Here is a 20,877-nt window from a genome sequence, read left to right as displayed (position 1 = left end):
TGCCCATAATCATCTGCTCATAGCACAATTACAGTCTGAAATAGCCAACCATTTGATTTGCGTAAGAGTAAAGAACCTATGACCTTGGTTTTGTACTAAATTACCCTTGCATTACTCTAAATCAATACATGTGTTCAAACTAGATTGGTCTGTTGTTTTGTTCCCAAGTTTGTTTTTTTTTTTATATGTAACTTATTTTTATTAGCTACAAAAAGAAAAAAGAGGGGAAAAAAACTCTTAGGTAGCTGGTAGACAAAAGCTATAGCTGCTTTGAAATTGAAAATTACTTGGTTATACTTCAAATCATTGTAAATCACGTTCCTTGGTTTTTGTAATTTAGTTTTAAGAGTTATATCTATGTGGATGAAGTATTGCCTATTTGTCGTCACTTCCACTATGCTGATATATTGTGAGAAGCTTGAGTTTCTTTCAAAATATAGAAATTTTGGCGGAACAACCATAGCAACCCATGTTAACTTATAAAATTCTCTCTCCATTCTCTTGCTGCTGGCTCATAGGTATCAATAATGACCAATTTGGTATAAAGACCAACAAGTTACCTCTTACTAGAGAACTTTCTCTATTTATATTTAATGTTGCAATATATAAGTATATGACACAGAATTTATTCAAAAGAGAGTATAAAAGATAAAATGCTAAAGAAAAGCTAGCCTTGAGTGGACCTCCATTTTGGATACAATAAGAAACAAAGGAAAGTATAACTTAAAAGGAGAATAAAACAGCATAAACGAACAAATAGTACCAAGACCTATGAAGTCCATATAAAGTCTCAGCAGTGAGTGCGCTACTCTTGGCTAGAAAGCCCACCTACTTTTTACAATAGATTGAAAATATTGTATAAGCTCAAGTGTATAAGCTCAGTATGTTTCTATGCTGAAATCCTGTCCTAAGTGATTATCATCTACATTGATATGTTTCCTTATGGCATGGTAGAATGGGTTATTACAATATAATTCATTGGTTGTTTATTGCTAAAAATACTAATAAAATTATCAAGATAAACTTTATTTTCGCCTGACAGCTTTTACCCATATCTTTTAATGGATTTTATGTTAAAGAGATATTTTTTTTGCATTTTTTGATTTTATATTGTATTATACAGCTCTAGCTGTTTGGCTTGGATGATGATATAGTTAATATACTAATACTTATTCACTCCATGGGGTATGTAGTTGGCTTTTGCCTTGCCATTATATTCCCAAGATGATTTTGTTGTTTCATGGGATAATCTTTTGAAATTGAAATTTATTATATTTTCATGAGAAAGAGCTGTCTCTTATTTACTTTTCCGCAGAAAAACTCACTGTTTTCCACAGGAAGAAATGGTACTTCCAAGTGTTGTTCTTGAGTTTTTGTTGCTAGGATACCTCCAAGTGTCACAGATGATGATTTTGCAGGTATCAAATTATGTCCTGATCACATTCACCGCCTCTTGTTGTTGCAATTAGCAGTATCTAGCAAATGCAAATGCAAATGCTTTTACAGCTGCTTGCATCACTAATTAACACTGTAGGATTGTAAAATAATTAAAATTTGATGTATAGTTGATGATTGTTGCAGTTACTTTATGAACTAAGCTTCAATTTTAGATGCTTACATACTGAAGCTATACAATATCCTGTGAACTGTAACAGAGACGAGTGTTTTTTGTGTTTTTGACATTTTTCTTTCAGGTTTAACAATTACCTACACTAAATAATAATAATAAGCTGTTGTAACATAATTAGTTACCTTCTTTGAGTTTCTTGCTTGTATATTGCTCTACATTGAACTGCATTCTCATGTTTTTTTACATTGAAATGTTGACTTTTAAGGTTGCTTGCATATTAGGATCCAGTGACAAAACAACAAATTGGAATTGGAGTTGAAATGTATAGAGAAATGCAGGAAGTGCAGCCAGAGTTTTATAAAGCTTTTGTATTCTGGTTTTATTCAGGTGAATTTGTAGAAAACATATAGTGTTAATTTAATTAAGAGATTTTAAACTAAGTACAATGTTTAAGGTCTAGTTTGGAAGATTGAAAATTGTGGAATTTTGTCCGTTGTTGTATTCTGTATTGTGTGTGTAGACAAATTGGTCTTCCATTTAACCTCATGGTATTGCCTGGTTTGTTTACAGATTCAGTAGACCAGATACTGTCCAACACTTGAACTTAAAGGTTCTATAGTTGTTGTGGACTTAGTGACTCCAAAAGTGTCTTATAAAGAGGGCGTTTGGGTGCTGCGTTTTGCGTCCACGTCTAGACGCAAAACGCGTTTCAATATTTATTTATTTTTTTTCGTTTCTGCTGCGGGGGGCAAAACCGCAGTGCGCGCATACTGTTCACGCGTAGTGACGCAGTGTTCACGCACTTTTTCAGAATTTTTTATTAAAAGTGGGTTCCACGGTATTATTTACACATTAAAAAATTATTTTGCTACAGTGTTTTTCAGTTTTTAGTTTCAGCTGCATCCAAACGGACCCTTAATGTTCTACTTCCTACTTGTATTGAAAATTGAATTCTCCATTAAGGTGATGGTAGACCTGCATGTTCCACCTGCCATAATTTGTTTATGCAAATGGCAGTAGTTGTGTTTGTTATGTAGGAGTAATGCTTCGTTAGCATTTTAAAAACAAGTTTCCTCCTTGGCTAAAATGGCAAAACAAAGAGATAAAATGTTTTGTCTAGTGATGGTTTTAAGAAGTTATTTAGATGTTGAAAAACTGAAGTTCTAAATTTCAGTAGAGGTACCTATCAAAAAATTCAGTAGAAGCAAAACATAATTGCTTTTGGCAGCAAAATTTTTATCTCTTTCTTACTTGTTCTATAATGATTGTTAATTCATTGCCATTGCTATTTCTATAATGAGATCCACCATGAATGTGAGAAAAATGGGCATCATGTCATCGTATTTAAAAAGCACCCAATAATTTTCCTATAACATGTGAGTCCCTGAGCACAGCAGAAGACATTGATTTTACTAAGTCAACCTATGTATTCTTACCATAATGTCATAATATAGTGTCATGGACATGGGATACCAATATGATACAGTATCAAGAAGTAACTAGGCAAATCTTTAAATTGTAGGACCTGGACATGGCAAGAGCGTAGGAGACTACAACATATATATCTAACATTTTTGTTCTCATGATATTCTCCTTGAATAGATTAAATTCAGGGAAAAATTATTGGAAATATAAAGGAATACCACTTCAATGAATATAATTAAATTCTCCTTAATATAATTCAATATGTTATCTTTTCTACAAGCTACTTATCATATTAAGACCAACCCACATATTGGCACGGCAGCATAACTGCATCTACTCTCAATTGCCATCACCATTGTCTTGAGAACTGGTTGTGTGAAATTTTACAATGATAGAGCCTTCTTTGTAAAGGCTAAGTAGATTACTTGTATTCCATTGTATTGAAAAATTATAGCAACAATGTGGATGACTGAAATTTTCAAGTAATCCATTTTATTTTTTATTTTATAACATCCTAAAATAACTTGTATTTTGAATGGGCACAATAATAAGGGATCACTATTCACAAGTAATTCACTCAAATAAATCCAAGAATACATTTAATTGTATACTCAATTTTATAAAATGATTAAGTGGTTGACTACAAATGAAACAGTAGACTTTTTGTTTACAACTTTTTACAAGAACTTATCACTTTGTAAAATTGAGTGTTCAAAATTTTTTTTTGGGCCAAACAAATGCATATATTAAAGAAACAAAGTCCTTACAAACCGACTTGAAAGAGTATCAAACTTTATAAAAATGGTAGCATTAACAGGCACAGTAAAAAATAACTTTATGTCAGTAAAGTCCAAGTTTTGCTAGATTTTTTTACCAATTTTATAGGATGTAAAGCCAATAAAGCCAACTTGTTGTGTTTCACTTGTCACTTCAATATTAATTTCAGTCATTTCATCAATTTATACCAATTTTTTATTAGATAGATCTCATAATAAATCATCCATAACAATCTAGCTGTTAACATTTCCCTTATAAAAAAATAAAAGATAAGGATGAGGTTCCTCGTACAAAATTGAGTGTGCAAGTGGCCCTTCACTTCCTGGTGTTTTCCTTTTTTTTTTTTTATTCTTTTTTTTTTTTTTGTGTGTGGGATTTATGGATAACTTCCAGGTATTTTTCTATGCATGTGGTCTGCACATATGGAGCCCACGTGGAAAAAAGTAGCAAAAGTTGGAATTTTTTTTTTAAATAACTATAAAATAAAAACTATATCATTAGTAAACGAAAGTTTGAAACAAATTTGGTTTCTAACAAATCGAGTCCAGAGAACTCGATTTTGGGCAAAGAAATCGAGTTCAATGGACTCGATTTGTTCATCTGCAGCAGCTGACGTGGACAGGGAGTCCACGTCGGCAAAAAATCGAGTCCATTGGACTCGATTTAGGACCATAGTAAATCGAGTCCATTGAACTCGATTTCTTAGAAGCTAACTTTCACTTAATCCCTCGATTTCAAACACTCTCACCGATTCAAACACTCTCACCGTCTCTCTCAGTCTGACTCTCAAATCTCTCTCACTCTCCATCGTCTCTCCACCGTCAATCCACCACTCTCACCGATTCAAACACTCCCACCGTCTCTCTCAGTCTGACTCTCAAATCTCTCTCACTCTCCATCGTCTCTCCACCGTCAATCCACCGTCTCTCCATCGTCTCTCCACCGTCTCCACCGTCTCTCCATCGTCTCTCCACCGTCTCTCCACCGTATCTCCACCGTCTCTCCACCGTCTCTCCATCGTCTCTCCACCGTCTCTCCACCGTCTCTCCATCGTCTCTCCACCGTCTCTCCACCGTCTCTCTACCGTCTCTCCACCGTCTCCACCGTCTCTCAAACACTCTCCCACCGTCTCTCCACGCACCCAAATCCGACCCAAAGACCCAAACCATCCCCATTGAGAAAAAAAAAATTGATTTTTTTAGGTGTTTCTTGGAGGATTATTCCTAGAGTTGGAACTTAGCTTGGTGCACTTTGTGCTTTTTTGGTTGGACAACACAGGTAAGATCAGTCAAGTTTGTTTGTTTTTTCTTGGTTTTTGTTTTGTGGGAAAAAAGAATTTCAAGAATGTTGGTTTCTTGTGTTTTCTTTTTATTATCATCTTTGTATAAGAAAAGAATGTGTCAGACGAGGAGGAGGAGGGAGTGAGTGACTAGGAAATGAGGATGTAGATAGATTAAATTAATTTAGAAAGAGAGTGAGAATTAAATTAATTTGGTAGGTTGTATTATGGAACATGTATTCAAAGAATGTGATTGATTTTCTTTGTATGTGGCGGTTGGTATCCATATGAACATGCCTATGCATTATGTGGGCATTTTGATTTAGATGAGGTTCACCTAATTTTGTTGTTTTTTTAATAGCCCTCGGAGTGAGAAATTTTTTTAAGGTTTTTTTCTTGTGCAAAAAGAATTTAAAGAATTGGTTCTTTATTTTTTTTAATGTTCTAATCATCTTTAGATTGAAGTAGGCAGACTTACCCAGCTGCTTAAAGAGAGTGCGGATTAAATTAATTAATTCTGTTGTATGACTCTGTATCATGTATTCACACAATGTGATTTGGTTTTTGAGACTAGTTTATGATTAGTTTTAGGGTTATTTTACAAAAGAAATACAGTTGATAAAAATTTGGATAAATAATTAATGAAATAGATAATATATATAAGAATTTGTTTTTGTTGCATGTCATACTATAGGTGTTGAACAATTATTGTATCACAATGTCGGGTGACGTTTTGGTAGTACAGTAAAATCGAGTCTAAGAAACTCGAAATGTTAGTTTGCTAATTAGTTTGAAAACGATGTTAATTAAGGTATATGTTTGAAAATGGGTGTCTTATGCCAATTTTCTCCTTTTGGTTCTGTTTTTGTTTTTGGAAAATCGAGTGTTAAAGAGTCGAGTTCACGTGGAACTCAATTTTCTGAGTTTCGAGTTGTTACAGTGAAATCGAGTTTAAAAACCTTGAGATGTTAGTTTGCTAATTAGTTTGAAAACAATGTTAACTAACATATATGTTTGAAAATTATCTTTATATGCCAATTTTCTCCTTGCAATGTCACCCGAACTTACCTAGTAGTTTTAACTTGATGTATTCTATTTAGCTAGTTTTTTTATTCGCTTGATTCTATCTTATTGACATAAATATTGTCTCTTATGGAGGTTGTGTGGATAGTGGTATTTGGAGAATTGTGCAATAAATTTGCTATACATTGAGATCCTTGACTCCCTAAAATTTGTGTAGTATGGCTGCCGTTGCTGAGGTGGATGATAAGTTCGGTCCTGGTCCCAGGGTTCCTTCGGTGTTGAGGTTTCTAACAGAACATCGATCATCCGCTGTTTGGGAAGGCCAGGTAAAATTAAAATCGACGACCTGCTGAATACCAGCTCTTTCTTTTCTTATCCTTTTACATTATGTTGATATATTTTTTTTTTTTTCATTTCTAAAATCCTAAGTTTGTCAATGGTATCACTAGCTTTGAATGCATAGTAATGTTCTTGCAAAATGGTCTGTAAATAATTATCTACCTCTTATCATTTTCGTTTTAGGCTATACTCCTGATTTTGTTGATGAAATTCTTCTTGAGCATAACCTTAATCTTGATATATAGCTTTTGTATTTTTGGTTTTTGTATAAAAAAAATAAGGAGAGTACAAACGCTTCGTTAAATAAGTTGTCATAAACTCATGGAAAATCCAATTGAATAATTTATAGTCTATTTTCCCAACAATAGCTACAATCATTCTTACAAAGGTAATGACATATTACATCTCATCACCATGGTTCTATCATGTGCAGGATCCGGGGGTATTGAAATGTCGTGGTCGTAATGAGGAGTTTCGAAAACGAAGCCCGATGGTGGATGATCGCGTCCTCGACATTGTCAAGAGAATTGGATTAGAGGGGCTGTATAGGACCCCATTTAGAGAGCTTGACCATAATTTGATAACGGCCTTTGTTGAGCGATGGCGGCCTGAAACCCACACCTTCCACCTTCCACATGGTGAGATGACGATCACATTACAAGACGTGGAGGTTCTGTTGGGGATTCCAATCGATGGTGAGGCAATTGTTGGAACTTGTGCCTTGAAATGGGCTGTTGAATGTCAAGAAATGCTTGGAATTGTTACTAATTCCGTGGTGCTTAAAGGACAGAGGATCCAAATCAAGAAGCTACTTGAAAAAATTGACCAAGGGTTGCCCGATGGTGCAGAAGAGGTTGTTGTGCATCAGTATGCACGGTGTTATATTCTAGCACTCCTAGGGGACACAATTTTCGCTGACAAGTCTGGCGATAGGGTGCATACGATGTGGTTGCAGATGTTGAGGGACCTTCACAATCCACCTCGGTACAGTTGGGGGAGCGCTTGCCTTGCATGGTTGTACAGAGAGTTATGCAGGGCAACCGACAAAAACGCTAGTCAGATTGGTGGGGCCTTAATACTCGTTCAATATTGGGCATGGTCCAGATTCCCTTTCTTGTGCCCAAGGATGGACCTCCCACCAGATGGTGCATATGGCCCACCATTACCATCTTCGCCATTGTCTATTAAGTAAGTCTCTTCCTTGACCGATTCTCTCTATTTTTTTTGGATCCATCATTTTAAACGATATGACACATTGAACTTAGCATTATTCAACATACATATCCTTTTTCTTTTTTATTACATTGCATATTTGGTAGATATTGATTTCCTCTTTCTTCATTGTAGATTGGTTTGGGTCGTGAGCACGAAGAATAGCCCCGCCGAAATCTGTTTGGTTCGGTACCGTCAGCTTCTAGATTCTATGTATCCCAACCAGGTATCCAAATTGTGTTTCTTGTAATGTTATCTTAGTCTATACTGTTATAACTGTAAAATATGTCAATTCAAAATAATGGAACATTGCATAATGTGCTGCGCTTTTTTTTTACTACAACAGGTGGTGTGGCAACCATATGAAGCCAAATTAGGCCACCTGCCTGCATTCTGTGTAGCAGGACGGGACATGTGGACGGCGACGGTGCCGCTTGTATGTTTCTTGCTAGTAGAGAAACATACACTGGATCATGTTCTTCGTCAGTTTGGGATGGTGCAAGAAATTCCCGAAGATGTTGATATTGATGATGCCCTTCATAAGATAGACCTGAGGGGGAAGATTGAAGTGGATTGGAGGGTCAGACATTTTAGCCACATCCAAGTATGGAATACGAGAGCACAGAAACTATGTCATGGAGCACGACTAGAGGGTGCTATGTCGAGTGTTCATCCATACTTCGGCTAGTATGGTAAAGTCACATGGAGGTTTGTCGACCACACTAGCGCCTCTCTCCTTATTACGGTAATCGCTTTGACCTTTCTTTCCAAATTTTGTTGCGTATTACCATTTTTGCGTTAGGTGTACTAATTGTATTACAAAAATTGCAGGTCGCCATGCACAAGCAGATGTTGATGCGTTATGTAGTAGACAGTCCTGACCACAAGCTGATTACAGCTATGCTGAAGGAAGTGGATCGCCTTCACCGTCTAGCTGCCCATCTTCCCTTGGAAGATGCGGATACAGCAAATCCAGAAGCTGCGTAACATAATGCACGACCAAGCACGAGCTCAACTCCTGCCAGCCATAGCCATGGCCAGTGTGTTGCACCCCATCAAGGCCAAAATCAACCCCCTCCACCCCCACATGCTTATCCTGCCCCAGAGTTCCCTCCACCCCCACATGCATCACCTGCCCCAGAGTTCCCTCCACCCCCACATGCATCTCCTTCCCCAGAGTTCCCTCCTCGTAGTACTCCCGCATTTCCAGACTTACAGATCCCTGTACCCACTGCACATGCATCTTCTCACCCCGAGATCCCTTCACCCACCCTATGTACATTTTCTGACCCCGCGCATCTATCCCTTACTCCACCATCCTTTGATCTCGGCATTGATTTCAATGATACCCCTCAGGTCATGCACACTCAATCTCCCTCGTACAGCATTGGTCATATACACCATGTACCACCCCATAGTGACTCCATGTCATTCATGCCCACTCCTGGACTGCATACAGCTCCTATGACTATGAGCCTCACTCACATTCCGTCCGCTACACCATCCTCCCCCGCAGTTGTAGTATCTTCAGTTGTTGGGAGTCAAGCAAATCAACCAGCTATGCATGTCGAGAATGAGCAAGTTGATGAGCTACAGTCACCCCCACAAGGTCGGCCTAAACGCACAAGAAAAGCACCTCCTTGTGGGACAGGTGGTCACAAAGCAGGACACAAGGCTGGCCCCACGGTATGCATTGGTCATTTACTAGCTTTGAATACTTTCGTGACTGCTGTTATAGTTGGTATTAAAATTCATTTGATCCATTGTTTCTTTGTAACTTCGTCTTTGCAGCAACGCAAGGAGCCTGACCAAGGAGATGCGGTACCCCCTCCCCCACATACCAGACATTATACAAGACAGCGTAAGCGTCAAGTGCCATAGGGTTAGCACCCCATCTGCCCATAACCCTATGCTTTCCAAATGCCATAAGGTTAGCACCCCATCTTCCACTCTTAACCCTTGATTGTTTATTGTTCCTTAACCCTAACAGCAGATTTTAGTTGCAATTTAGTTGGTCCAACCCATCTTCAATTTAGTTGCAATTAAGCTTTTGACTGCAGCAGATTTTCCTCTCATAATTTTGAATTGCTTGCACTGGATGTTATTAGTTCTTGTTTGAACATTTTGAATTATGCCTATGTGATTGATAAAATGTTGGAACTTGGAAGCTTTATACCCTAGTTTATTCCAAGTTAAGAGTGATAAATTATGGGACTTAGCGAGTGATTTAGTGCAATACTAATCAATAGTGAGGAGTGAGAATCCTTATTGTTATTGAAGAAAGAAACTTTGCAGAAACTCAATGGGAGTGAGAATAATTGGCCTACAACTACAAAATGTGGGAGATATCAGATATATGAGTCAAACTTATTATTAAGAATGAAATTCATTAGTTTTGGCTGGACATGCTGTGAATGCTAGTAGAAAAGGAAATGGAAGTTTAATGGGATACTAGGGAAACTATTTGCCTATAATTTAGGTTGCAGCAAAGGATTATGCTCTATCCTTTGTTTTCTTGATTTAGGATTAACAGGACAATTTATCCAAATTCTCAAATCTCTTTATGTGTCACCATTTTCTTTGAGGTTACAAGTACAATCATGACAATTTTAGGTGTCATTTTCCATGAATCAAAATATAACAACATCATATTGCAAGACAGGGTGGGCTTCATTTACAGTTTGTGGAAAACTGCGACGCCTGGTCAAAGTTAAAAAGGTGCCTTTTTGCTATTGCATCTGCATGTAGGCATGCTTTCTTTTGTAACAGCTCTTCCAACTATTTATTTATATATTTGGGGTTGCAGGTAGGGCATGTTGGAACCCTTGACCCAATGGCAACTGGTTTATTAATTGTATGTGTTGGTAAAGCCACTAAGTTGGTAGAAGGGTAAGTTTGAATCTTATCCACTTAGAATAGTAATTTACTATCTGCCCCATGAATCTAGAATTTTTTTCCCCTTATCAAATTTATGCCAATGATCTCTCTCTTAAGACTCTTAATGTTTTTATACTGTAGATATCAAGGTATGGTTAAGGGTTACAGTGGAGTTTTCCGTTTAGGGGAGGCCACTTCAACTTGGGATGCTGATTCACCGGTGTGTTTATCTCTTCTGGATAACTATTGTTCCTTATTTTGAACTTATATGCACGATGATATAGGTTATTTAGAGGATTGTCTTGTTGAACAACTAACTACCTATTGTACCAGCCAAATGGAATGAATGTGAGGTATAATCGCATGTGAAAATAGCAAATCCCCCCACCCCCAACTTTTGTATTATCAAAATAAAAATTGAGTAAAAAAAGCAATGCTTTGTAAGCATATAACACTATCAACATTAGAAAAAAGAACGCAGAATGCACTGAAGATGAAAGAGCTTGCACTGAATTTTGCTTTATGCCTTTTCTGCATATAGCAGTTTTTTGAATATACTTTTTTCTTACTCATCAAAAAAAAAAAAAAAAAAATTACAATAATCATACAAATTATTTGCAACAAGGGTACTGTTGTGAGTTGTGACTTATGATGTTGGCAACAGGGTATATGTATGCATACTTGGATTGAGAGAAAGGGAAATCATGGATAGCCTATAGTCCAATACTATAATCTAGTTCTTGCAGACAAGTTTATTTATATCCATGTGCATAATTTCATCTCAAATGTGGTTAGACTGTTTACAATTGTCTTGCAGGATGACCTTTATATTTTCTACAGGACACTAGAACTGCTAATAATGTTTTATCTCTTGCTAGGATTTAATCCATAGCTACACACGGTGCAAATATTAGTCATGGATCACCTCTTGTGTAGGTTATTCAACGAGAGCCTTGGGAGCAAATCAAAGATGAGGACTTGAAGAAAACTGCTGCATCCTTTTGTGGGGAAATTTGGCAAGTTCCCCCAATGTTCTCTGCCATCAAAGTAAGTATTTCTGTCAAAATTAGTGATGAATCCATGTGTGGACCGATCCTTGGTTTCTTTTTCTTATATTCTTTTCTCTGAAGACTTTGGAAGTACATCTATCTTCTGAAACACTTTGCCAGGAAGCTAATAAGTATATATGGGGCTGAACAATTGGTAGTATCCTCTATATGCATGCATTAAATAATCCTGTTTTGTTTCATAATTGCTTTTCATGGAACAGGAAATGTATAGAATGGGCTAAAGAGTAAAGAGTTTCCATCCTCTTCTTTGTTTTTCCTCCAGAGCTCAATCCCTGACTGTCATTGGGTTTCAGTCCACCTATTTTGAGAGTAGGATTGTCAATTGGGCAGGGCTTAGTTGGAATGAGGATTCCGCAGGCTCAGCTGAGACACAAAACTCTCATGAGCTCATTCCATGACTGGAAGACTTATGGCCAAGTTTTGGGCTTGCACAAAATCAATTGTCCCATACAGAATGCAAAGGATTTTGAAAATAAAACAAAACTCGAGACTAAGACTTTGATGTATAACATCTACTTGACCACTTGACTCGCAGCTCTTCTTGAAGCAAAAAATGTATAATTTATGTAAAATTAATGTAGGATTACTTTCTGGGAATTAAAGAAAAAAGTTGGTCTGGATTATACTGGCTGAAGTTTTTCCAATCAAGCTTCTCCCAAATCTAACTTTAGGCTTCAAGAGCTGTTTAAGCTCATCCCAAAAAAACAATCAGGCTCCAGGCAAACTCACTGCTCAACCCAATTGACTGTCCTATTCAGGGGAGATCTAATATGAATGTGTCAAATAGAAATTCCATAAAAATGCAACAGAAACTTTGCAGTGTTGTAGTATCAGTAGTATCATGCATGCTCATTTCATCTTAAGTTGTCGAAATTTTACTCTCAAGTTTGATTTCATAATTTGTATATTATATGCAATTAAGAATCATAAGAATGTAAGCTAAAATTTTGTATAAAAAATCTGGACCAAAGTGAATTCATTAATGTCTTGGAGACAAATGTCAAATACATATTTTATGCAAATTGACTATCAAACTCATCGTAAACTACATAAAAGATTCAATTTCTGTGATAGGTCGGAGGAGAAAGGATGTATGAAAAGGCAAGAAGAGGAGAAAGTATTGAGCTTTCACCTAGAAGGATTTCAATCTTCCAATTTGATATCGAGCGTAGCTTAGATGACAGGTACCCTAGGTTTTGTTTGGATGTAGACAAACTCTGGCCTATGAAGGCCATTATAGTTGACGTTGTAAAATCATACATATATTTGATGCATTTTAGGCATATTATATACCTGGAATTTACTTCCTTTTTTTTTTTTTTCCTGGACTTGTTGATATGCTTTGTGCTCATGGATGACTGCAGTTCCTAAGATACTGTATCAGAGTGAACTTTGCCATGCTCTGTGCCTTATGTGCAGTAAATTTTTTCCCTGCTGAAAAATCTCCTTGACATAAAGTACACAAGTTATGGTTATGCCATATTTAAAATTTATTTTGTCACATTCAAGGGGTCAAGCCTGCAGAGGTAGGGTGATATTTAGCCAATGTAGAAGTTTGAAGGCTTCATTTTCTTATATGCATATGAGTAAACAATAGACAGCACGATAACTCTGGGCCATGATTTAAACCTTTCTGATCACTCTTCAAAGGTCTTGAGTCAGTTACATCCAGAAATTTATTCTACTTTTATGTTCAAGAACTTTCAGACACATTCCTTCCATATATGCGGGTGATTAAATAAGATATGTTTCTTTAGATCGTGCTTTTAGAAAAAAGGTGGTGGTGGAAGAAAAACTTCACATACATTTGAAGGGTGTTTTCGAAATCATCACAATGAGATATGTGGTTCATGCAAAAAAAAAAAAAAAATTTAAAAAAAATTTGACCCTTAATATCTACTGTGGCTTTGCGCAACTTGTTCTTTACATTCCAGCAATCAGCTTAATCTTTTTAGATATAGTCTAGAACTTCCCTTTTTTCAATGTTCTCTAAACAAATAAGATACTGTGAAAATATATCATTTTTTCCCCCATTCGTGTGGAATTAAATCTGACATTTCTTCAGTAACTAAGTATATATGTTACTGAATATATATGTGCATGATTATTATCAAAATGGAATGTAATGCTTATAAAGTTTAGCTAAAGATATTATAAATTTCACAATTCATCTTTGATATAACTGCAAAACCTTCACAGCAATGGACAATTATTCTTCTCTGGATCAAGTTATTTAGATCTTGTAAACCTAGTAGCTAGATCCAGATAATAAAAAAGGAAAGCCTATGAGCTAATATTTTAGTTCATCAATCTGCTCTACTTTGGAGATTGCAGTAGTTTACTTGTGTTTATTATAGCCACTTTCTGTGGAGCTGAGTTTGTCTAACTGTGGTCCTCAAGTATGTTTCCAAAATGTTCTGCAGGAATCATTGGCACAATCTCATGGCTCGCAATGTGGGTTTTGTACTCCGGGTTTTATCATGTCCATGTATGCCTTGCTGAGGTCATGTCAAACACCACCTAGTGAAGTTGAAGGGACAACCTTTTATGTCTGAAGTTGAAGAAGAGCAGATAAATTATTTGCACATTGATTCGAAGGGTGACAATTTTGTAGATAGGGTACATGGGACAACGAAATGTAGTGTAGGGATTGAAGTGGGAGAGGATGATGATGATGGTGATGATGATGATTGTGTTGATTTGAGTGGCAAGGGAATTGCTAAGGGGGTGAAGAGGCAAGGGAGTAAGTCCAAAGACAAGTATGATGATTTGGATGGTGTTGATGTGTTGGATGATTATGCAGATGATTCTGTTGCGGAGAATGATGGTTCTATAACTTTGAATGGCCCAAAATCTAGGTACAAGTTGCCTGGTAAGATTGCCAAAATGTTGTACCCACATCAGTCTGATGGGTTAAGGTGGCTCTGGTCTTTGCATTGTCAGGGTAAGGGTGGAATCTTAGGGGATGACATGGGTTTGGGGAAGACAATGCAGGTAAGGAAATGGATATATTTTATTGGGAAATTTTGTTTATATATATATATATATGTTATTTGTAATTTGTTGATAGTACTTTTTTTTTTCTTATTTTAGATTTGTGGCTTCTTGGCTGGATTATTTCATTCGCGTTTGATTAAGAGGGCAATAGTTGTGGCCCCAAAGACGCTACTCCCCCATTGGATCAAAGAATTATCAGTTGTGGGGCTCTCTAATAAGATAAGAGAGTAAGGCTACTTGGCTTGTACCTTTGACAAAGATAAAAAATATTTACTTATGTATTGTTTGCGTGTATTGTTTTTATGTTTGTAATTGCTACTTTGATGGGAATATACATATTTGAGTTATTTATTTATTTATTTAAAATCTTCTTGACACAAAGCAATCCCTCATGTCATAGAATGTGATAAGTTGGTGTAGGTAGAGGTTTGAATCAGTTGTATTGGTTTTGTGGAAGCTAGGTAGAAATAAATAATAATTTCAAATATATCCAGAAGAGGTTTGAATCAGTTGTATGGCATTCATTATGTGATCATTAGTTCTTTTCTAAAATTATACTCCTATTTCAACATTTTGTTTATAGATTTGAATCAAATTCAGATATTTGATCCTTGTATAGTTTTCTGTGTCTTAAATTTTTTTTTTTGGAAATAGGAGCTGTGGGCCTTGTTCAACTTCTGTTGTCCTGAGCTGCTGGGTGACAAGAAATGGTAATAATATTCATCTTGCTGCAGTTGTCTTGAGTTATGCTTGTGCTTCTTGTGGCACTAAAAATTGGAGTTCCCCAGGTTTAAGGAAAAATATGAGTATGCCATTCTTCGTGGAAATGAAAAAAAGGCTACTGATAGGGAAAAGCGTATTGGTTCAGCAGTTGCAAAGGTAATGATATACTATTTTAGTATGGTTAGATTATGGTTTGTGCTTCTTGAACCTGGGTTCTGGTTGATATAAATTGGATGTCTTCTTATCTTTTTGATATGTATGATGGTTTATTATAAGATATGAAAGCTTGAAATGATTAACTTCCCCAAATATTTACAAACGTACATTCAAATGATCCAACCATAGAACTACTTGACACCACCCCAATAATGGTGCAATATTAAGATAAAGTTCTCAGAAAACTATTTATAATATCCAGTGTTGATTTCTCTTCATTGTCAAAATTCCTATGGTTATTTTTCCTTTCCAAATGGTCCACGTGATGCAATGGGGGATCAATTTCCAAATAACCTGGTTTTGATGATGTCAAATCTGTTGGATCCTCCAAAAAGGGAGAAAAGAAGCTTTTATAGTGCTCATTTTGTGTCGTTACTTATGGATTTTGAAATGCTTGAGGGAGTATGAATGATCTGTGGGTCTTGTTCAAAACTACAGGCTGTTTAATCAGTGTATCACTTTTTACCATTAACACATTGAATCATATGTTGATTATTGAATCGCTGCCTAATTTTTTTGGATAGTGAATGTTTTGATACTTATCTTTTGACTACTCTATTTTGAGAACTATCTTTTAGTTAATCTAGTTTTACATAACTTCTTCCATTTTCATCTTGCTAACTTTCAATTTCCAATATGTAGGCTTATGCCTCCTATATGAAAGGGAACTTGTTGTTTGAACAAGATCAGAACTGGGACACGGCATTAATGAATTTCAAAAGTGCCAGGTGCATTCTTGTCTCCTTAAATATACTGATTTTTACTCTTGATACTTTGCCATTGGAAATGAATTTGATCATCAAATCTCACCTCAAAAATAAAATAATAATGAATTAATTGATTTAGGCGTAAATTAATTTTGAGTGGAAATTTATCTCAGAAATCCCTATGAGATGTTCCTTGTTTGGTCTATACTCTATACCCTTCACATTCTGGTTGCAATGGTGGATCTTGTGGCTGTTTAATTGATTATTAATCTTACAGGGCTGTTTATGAGGAACTTGGCAAATATGGGGACCTAGAGAATCAAGTTTTGTGCCGAGAGCGTGTTAAGGAGCTAGAGCCTAGTATTCGTTACTGCCTACACAAAATTGGCGAATCAAATCTACAAGCCTCTAAGCTTCTCCAGATTGGTGAGATGGAAGGTCCTGCCCTGGACCTTTTCAAAGCTAAATTGGAGGTGAGTTTAATTATCTTGAAAGTAAGCAATGCATGTCACATAGGGTTCTTTCAATGTCTTCCAGGCAGTTGCTTTGGCTATAGGCATTCGAATTTGAAAACATGAATCATTTTCAGGGAAAGGGGAAAAAATTATATTAGAATAGTTGATGAAGCTCCGTTTGAATATCTAGATGCTCTTGCACCCATGTAGCTATCATACTCTGTTATATTCCGAAATGTCTGTTTATTGTGAACATAGTGATAAAATAATTTTGAGGAATATTTTAACTCATCAGAGGTGGGTAGCATATATCTTGAAGTAAGGTGACTCAGTGCTTCAACAATCTCTTGAATGATTCTCACATCAACTACACTCAATAAGTTTAGTCTCGCCAGATTTATTGTACTGCAGCTTGCCTTATAATTACTTTGCTGTATTTTGGTTCATTTTTCCATGCATTCAACTGCAGTAATTCTTGCAAGATTCATCTGATCATGGAAGCTTGTACGAATTCTGATTATGCAGTGTTGTACCCACCCTTCATTTATTGGTCATTGTTGCTTTGTGGTGTCCATAATGTAATATTATGACTCTTTAACTCTGCTTTTTGGTTGACTAATTCATCCATCATGCCTTTTCATAAAATGGATTTGACTTTTTTCTAAGCTTCTTCCTTGGTCTTTGTTAAGCCCTCACAGCCTCAGTTTTCTGGTGAGAAGTGATCCTCTGTTTGTTAAATTTAATAAAGGTCGTGGGTTCATGATGCATAATTTTCTCTTTTCTAGATGTTTAACAAAGCTTTCTGTTGTTTATCTCAAAAAAGAAAAAATAAGTTATTTCACAGGGTGAGCTTAATAATTCAAGTAGCTTATTCCTAGAAGGGAGGGAACAAATCACCTGTTGTAACGTTATTAAGTAAAGACATTATCCTTCTTGCTTATGGGAAATTAGTATCTCTTATGATCTGGTTGAACTTAAGACTAGTTCTGATTCTATCTGATGGCATAATAATTATCATCTTGTTGTGCAAGAATTGAAGCATGACCTAACCCCAACCCACCTTATTGCAACTTTTTGATTGGTCAACTATCTCTTATTGCAACTTGAGTAAGGCTATGGCTATTTTGACTTTGTGTGATAAACAGTTATTGGTATTAGTATTTATTAAATAATTATCTGTTTTATGCTGTTATAGTTAAAGTTGGAAGTGCTGAGAATTTTCCACTTCATCCTTTGGAAGCTTCTGTCTATTGTACTGATGTCTTTCAATGTCTTGGTTTCAGGCTGTCATGGCAGAGGCAAGGTCTCAACAAGCTGCATCCATGATAGAGTTTCATTGGCTTGGTCATAGGTTTCCAATAACTAATGCGAAAACTCGGGTTGCCATTGTGAAAGGTCGGTGAAAAGCTATTTTTGATAATAATCCAGAATTGCACCATTACTTTGGGTTCAACAAAATGTTATACAGCTGAAATGATCATCTCTCTTGGTGTCATCAAACATACAATGTGAATCTAGATTTTTCCTGATTTAGTAGAACAGACCATGACTAGTTGTTTATACTCTCTCTGGCAACTGATAATTTGGTTGATAATCTTCAACAGGATAGTCTATATATATATATATATATATATATATATATATATATATATATATATATATATATATAGACAAGGAAGAGAGTAGGTGAATTCAGTGCTCAAATGGATGGTCTAACAAAAAACTGCAGTACCATTGTTTTACTAAAAGTAGCATGCCAAAATGTTGCTATTAGGCTCATGGGTCAGTTTATTAGATTTATTAACAGACATGCAAAACTTGCCGTTAAATTGTTGTCAATTTTAAAATTATAATGTATGGGATTGTTTAGAGGTTATTTCATTTGGAGAGATTTTATTGAGGAAACTCTGGTGTAGGAATTTATCATGTCTTTAAGTAGATTTGGACAAGTTTTGGTTTGGTTTTGTTATGCTATCAAGTCTTCTGCATATTACATGCTAATAGGTTTTTTAAAGAGTTTGGTATTGCATGTTTTTAAGTGGGGCACTATATTAGGAGAAGATATGGTCAGGGTGTTTGGTAGGCTTCTATTAGTTAAGCTTTTGTGACAAATGGTAATTAAACAACTTCAGTTACAAAATTAGCCTATAACAGGTTCTGATGTTCAGCTTGCTGTTTTGAGTATTTGTAATTCATGTTGATACTAAATCTGCAAAACTTGCAGTTGCTGATCCCAACTGAGATTACCCTTTCTTGTTTTCTTGTTATTAACGTATTGTTGCAGCTTGTCCTCCGTCTTGCTTCTTTCCCATGAGTTAAACCACACTAAAAGTCTTCTGATGGTTTCCAGCCACAACTGGATATTTGGCGATGATTATACAGTATGTCGACTATCCTGTTTGTGAAAAATATAGCTTTTTCTCTTGCTTAACTAGTGCACTTGTAACTTCTCTGAATTTATTCAAGTATGGTTGTGTCTGCTGGTTTTTTGTCTCCCCTTCTTTACTTTTATAGTCCAAAAAGTCTCAAGTTTTGTTTTATGTGACAAATTTGTTCAGCTCAAGAATTGGAAAAAGATTTACATGGTCCAGCCGCAGATTCACTGCCAGCAGAGAAAAGACTGGCCATCTTTGACAAAATTTTTACTGCATATCATGAAGCCAGGAGCTGCATTCGTAGTGACTTGGTATGGAAAGTTACTTCATAATGTCATTGTTTTATTTCTATTAGAAGTGAGGTCCATTTAACCCCTAGAGCTCATTGGAAATATTTCTTTTAAAATTGATAAGGCTGTGTCTGGTTCACAAATATATTTTTGATAATTCAATAATTGGGGTGTGGGGATTTGAATCCTAGATGTCTCAATTGGAAATACCAAGAGGTGCCAATCAGTTAAGCTACAAGGTTCTTGGTCTAGTTCCCAAACACATAACTGAGATTACACTTGTTCTAGTTGATTTTTAGAATGGGTTTTTGTTGTTCCCTGCTCAAATTTAATTTATAGGCCTCTCAACATTCATGGATCTTTTCCTAACTGTCTCAAAAGGTTTAGAATTTGTCATAGTTTGGTTATCTAGGTGAACATATTTGTTTCTTTTCTAGTAATTTATCTTTTGGTGTTGATCAAATATACCTACCTGACCTTAAAAAGTTCATGCACTTGACATCAATCTGCCTGGTTTAATTTTTAAGGTTCAGTAAGTTTAGGTTTATAGATGAAATTATATGTAACTCATATGTGATGATGATGCTAAAAAAAATGCATGAAGTTAAAATCCATTTGTCTCCGTACTTTCAGCTTGGAGGTATTCCCCTATTTAAATCTTGACGATAAAGTGGATTTATGGGTTCTACTTCTAGATACAACCCGTGTGTGTGTGATTAATCTATCTTTGTCTTTCATTCTCTCTAAGAATGTGTGAGTTATAATATGTTGACTGTTACAGCAGTGAGAGGGGGATGACATATCTAGTCCGACACTTGCGTTCATATTCAAAGATGGTGAAGCCAGCAAAGGGAACCACCACACTTGCGTTCATATTCAAAGAGGGTGTCATGGTTGCTACTGATTCTCGAGCTAGCATGGGAGGCTATATCTGTATGTTATTTCTGTTCTTTCTTTTTTCCTATCTTGCATATAATTATATATGGGTTTTGGATGCTGATTTTGTACATATCAATTTCTTTACAGAAACTAGACTTGTTGTTGATGATCATGCTTATGTCTGTAGTTACACAAACATGCTCACAGTTAGCTTGGTATTATAAATTATCCTTTGTTAGTTAACTAGAATAGCATGTATTAGTTCCTTTTCGAGATAATTGACTAATTAATGTTGCAAGTGACAGTAATCGTAGTGTTCAATTGCATTGTCTAAAGTGGATGGGAAATGTCATGTTGCACTTACTCTTTCTTTCCTTATCTTATCAGCATCACAGTTTGTAAAGAAAATCATTGAAATCAATCCTTACATGCTTGGCACTATGGCTGGAGGAGCTGCTGACTCGTCGGTTTGGCACGAATCTGGGCATTAAGGTAATGTATTAAAATGATTGTGCTGTTTTCCCCAGATTCAGAACATATTTTTTCAGGCATGTTGGCTCCAAATCATTTGAGTCAGTGACTGTATAACGATTATTATAACTTAGTATCGTTAGCGTTATGCTGTCTGCTTTGTAGTGTTGATGTTATCAAGAAAAGTCCAAT

At 36.0% G+C, this 20,877-nt stretch overlaps 4 protein-coding genes across 4 annotated transcripts; all 4 read left to right on the top strand.

Moving 5' to 3' along the window:
• The first annotated feature begins 6,804 nt into the window (after positions 1-6,804).
• On the top strand, positions 6,805-8,612 carry LOC142620833 (serine/threonine-protein phosphatase 7 long form homolog). The gene is made up of 4 exons (XM_075794133.1): positions 6,805-7,601; positions 7,761-7,851; positions 7,972-8,205; positions 8,457-8,612. The coding sequence occupies exons 1-4, from the start codon at positions 6,805-6,807 to the stop codon at positions 8,610-8,612; spliced, it is 1,278 nt and encodes a 425-aa protein (XP_075650248.1).
• Positions 8,613-8,627: 15 nt separating this feature from the next.
• On the top strand, positions 8,628-9,552 carry LOC142618737 (uncharacterized). The gene is made up of 2 exons (XM_075791746.1): positions 8,628-9,311; positions 9,417-9,552. Exons 1-2 carry the CDS (start codon positions 8,985-8,987, stop codon positions 9,504-9,506), a joined length of 417 nt encoding a protein of 138 aa, XP_075647861.1. The 5' UTR covers positions 8,628-8,984; the 3' UTR covers positions 9,507-9,552.
• Positions 9,553-9,787: 235 nt separating this feature from the next.
• LOC142619193 (uncharacterized) lies at positions 9,788-14,209 on the top strand. The gene is made up of 6 exons (XM_075792270.1): positions 9,788-10,343; positions 10,432-10,514; positions 10,644-10,722; positions 11,439-11,549; positions 12,647-12,756; positions 13,996-14,209. The coding sequence occupies exons 1-6, from the start codon at positions 10,251-10,253 to the stop codon at positions 14,072-14,074; spliced, it is 555 nt and encodes a 184-aa protein (XP_075648385.1). The 5' UTR covers positions 9,788-10,250; the 3' UTR covers positions 14,075-14,209.
• LOC142620832 (uncharacterized) lies at positions 14,120-19,634 on the top strand. Its single transcript, XM_075794132.1, has 8 exons — positions 14,120-14,566; positions 15,224-15,279; positions 15,358-15,448; positions 16,151-16,236; positions 16,493-16,688; positions 17,954-18,065; positions 19,229-19,356; positions 19,527-19,634. Exons 1-8 carry the CDS (start codon positions 14,120-14,122, stop codon positions 19,632-19,634), a joined length of 1,224 nt encoding a protein of 407 aa, XP_075650247.1.
• Positions 19,635-20,877: the final 1,243 nt, after the last annotated feature.

Source organism: Castanea sativa, chromosome 12 (assembly GCF_040712315.1).
Source record: "Castanea sativa cultivar Marrone di Chiusa Pesio chromosome 12, ASM4071231v1".
Taxonomy (NCBI): Eukaryota; Viridiplantae; Streptophyta; class Magnoliopsida; order Fagales; family Fagaceae; genus Castanea; species Castanea sativa.
Note: the sequence above shows the minus strand (reverse complement) of the source record. Positions and strands in the feature narration are given on the sequence as shown.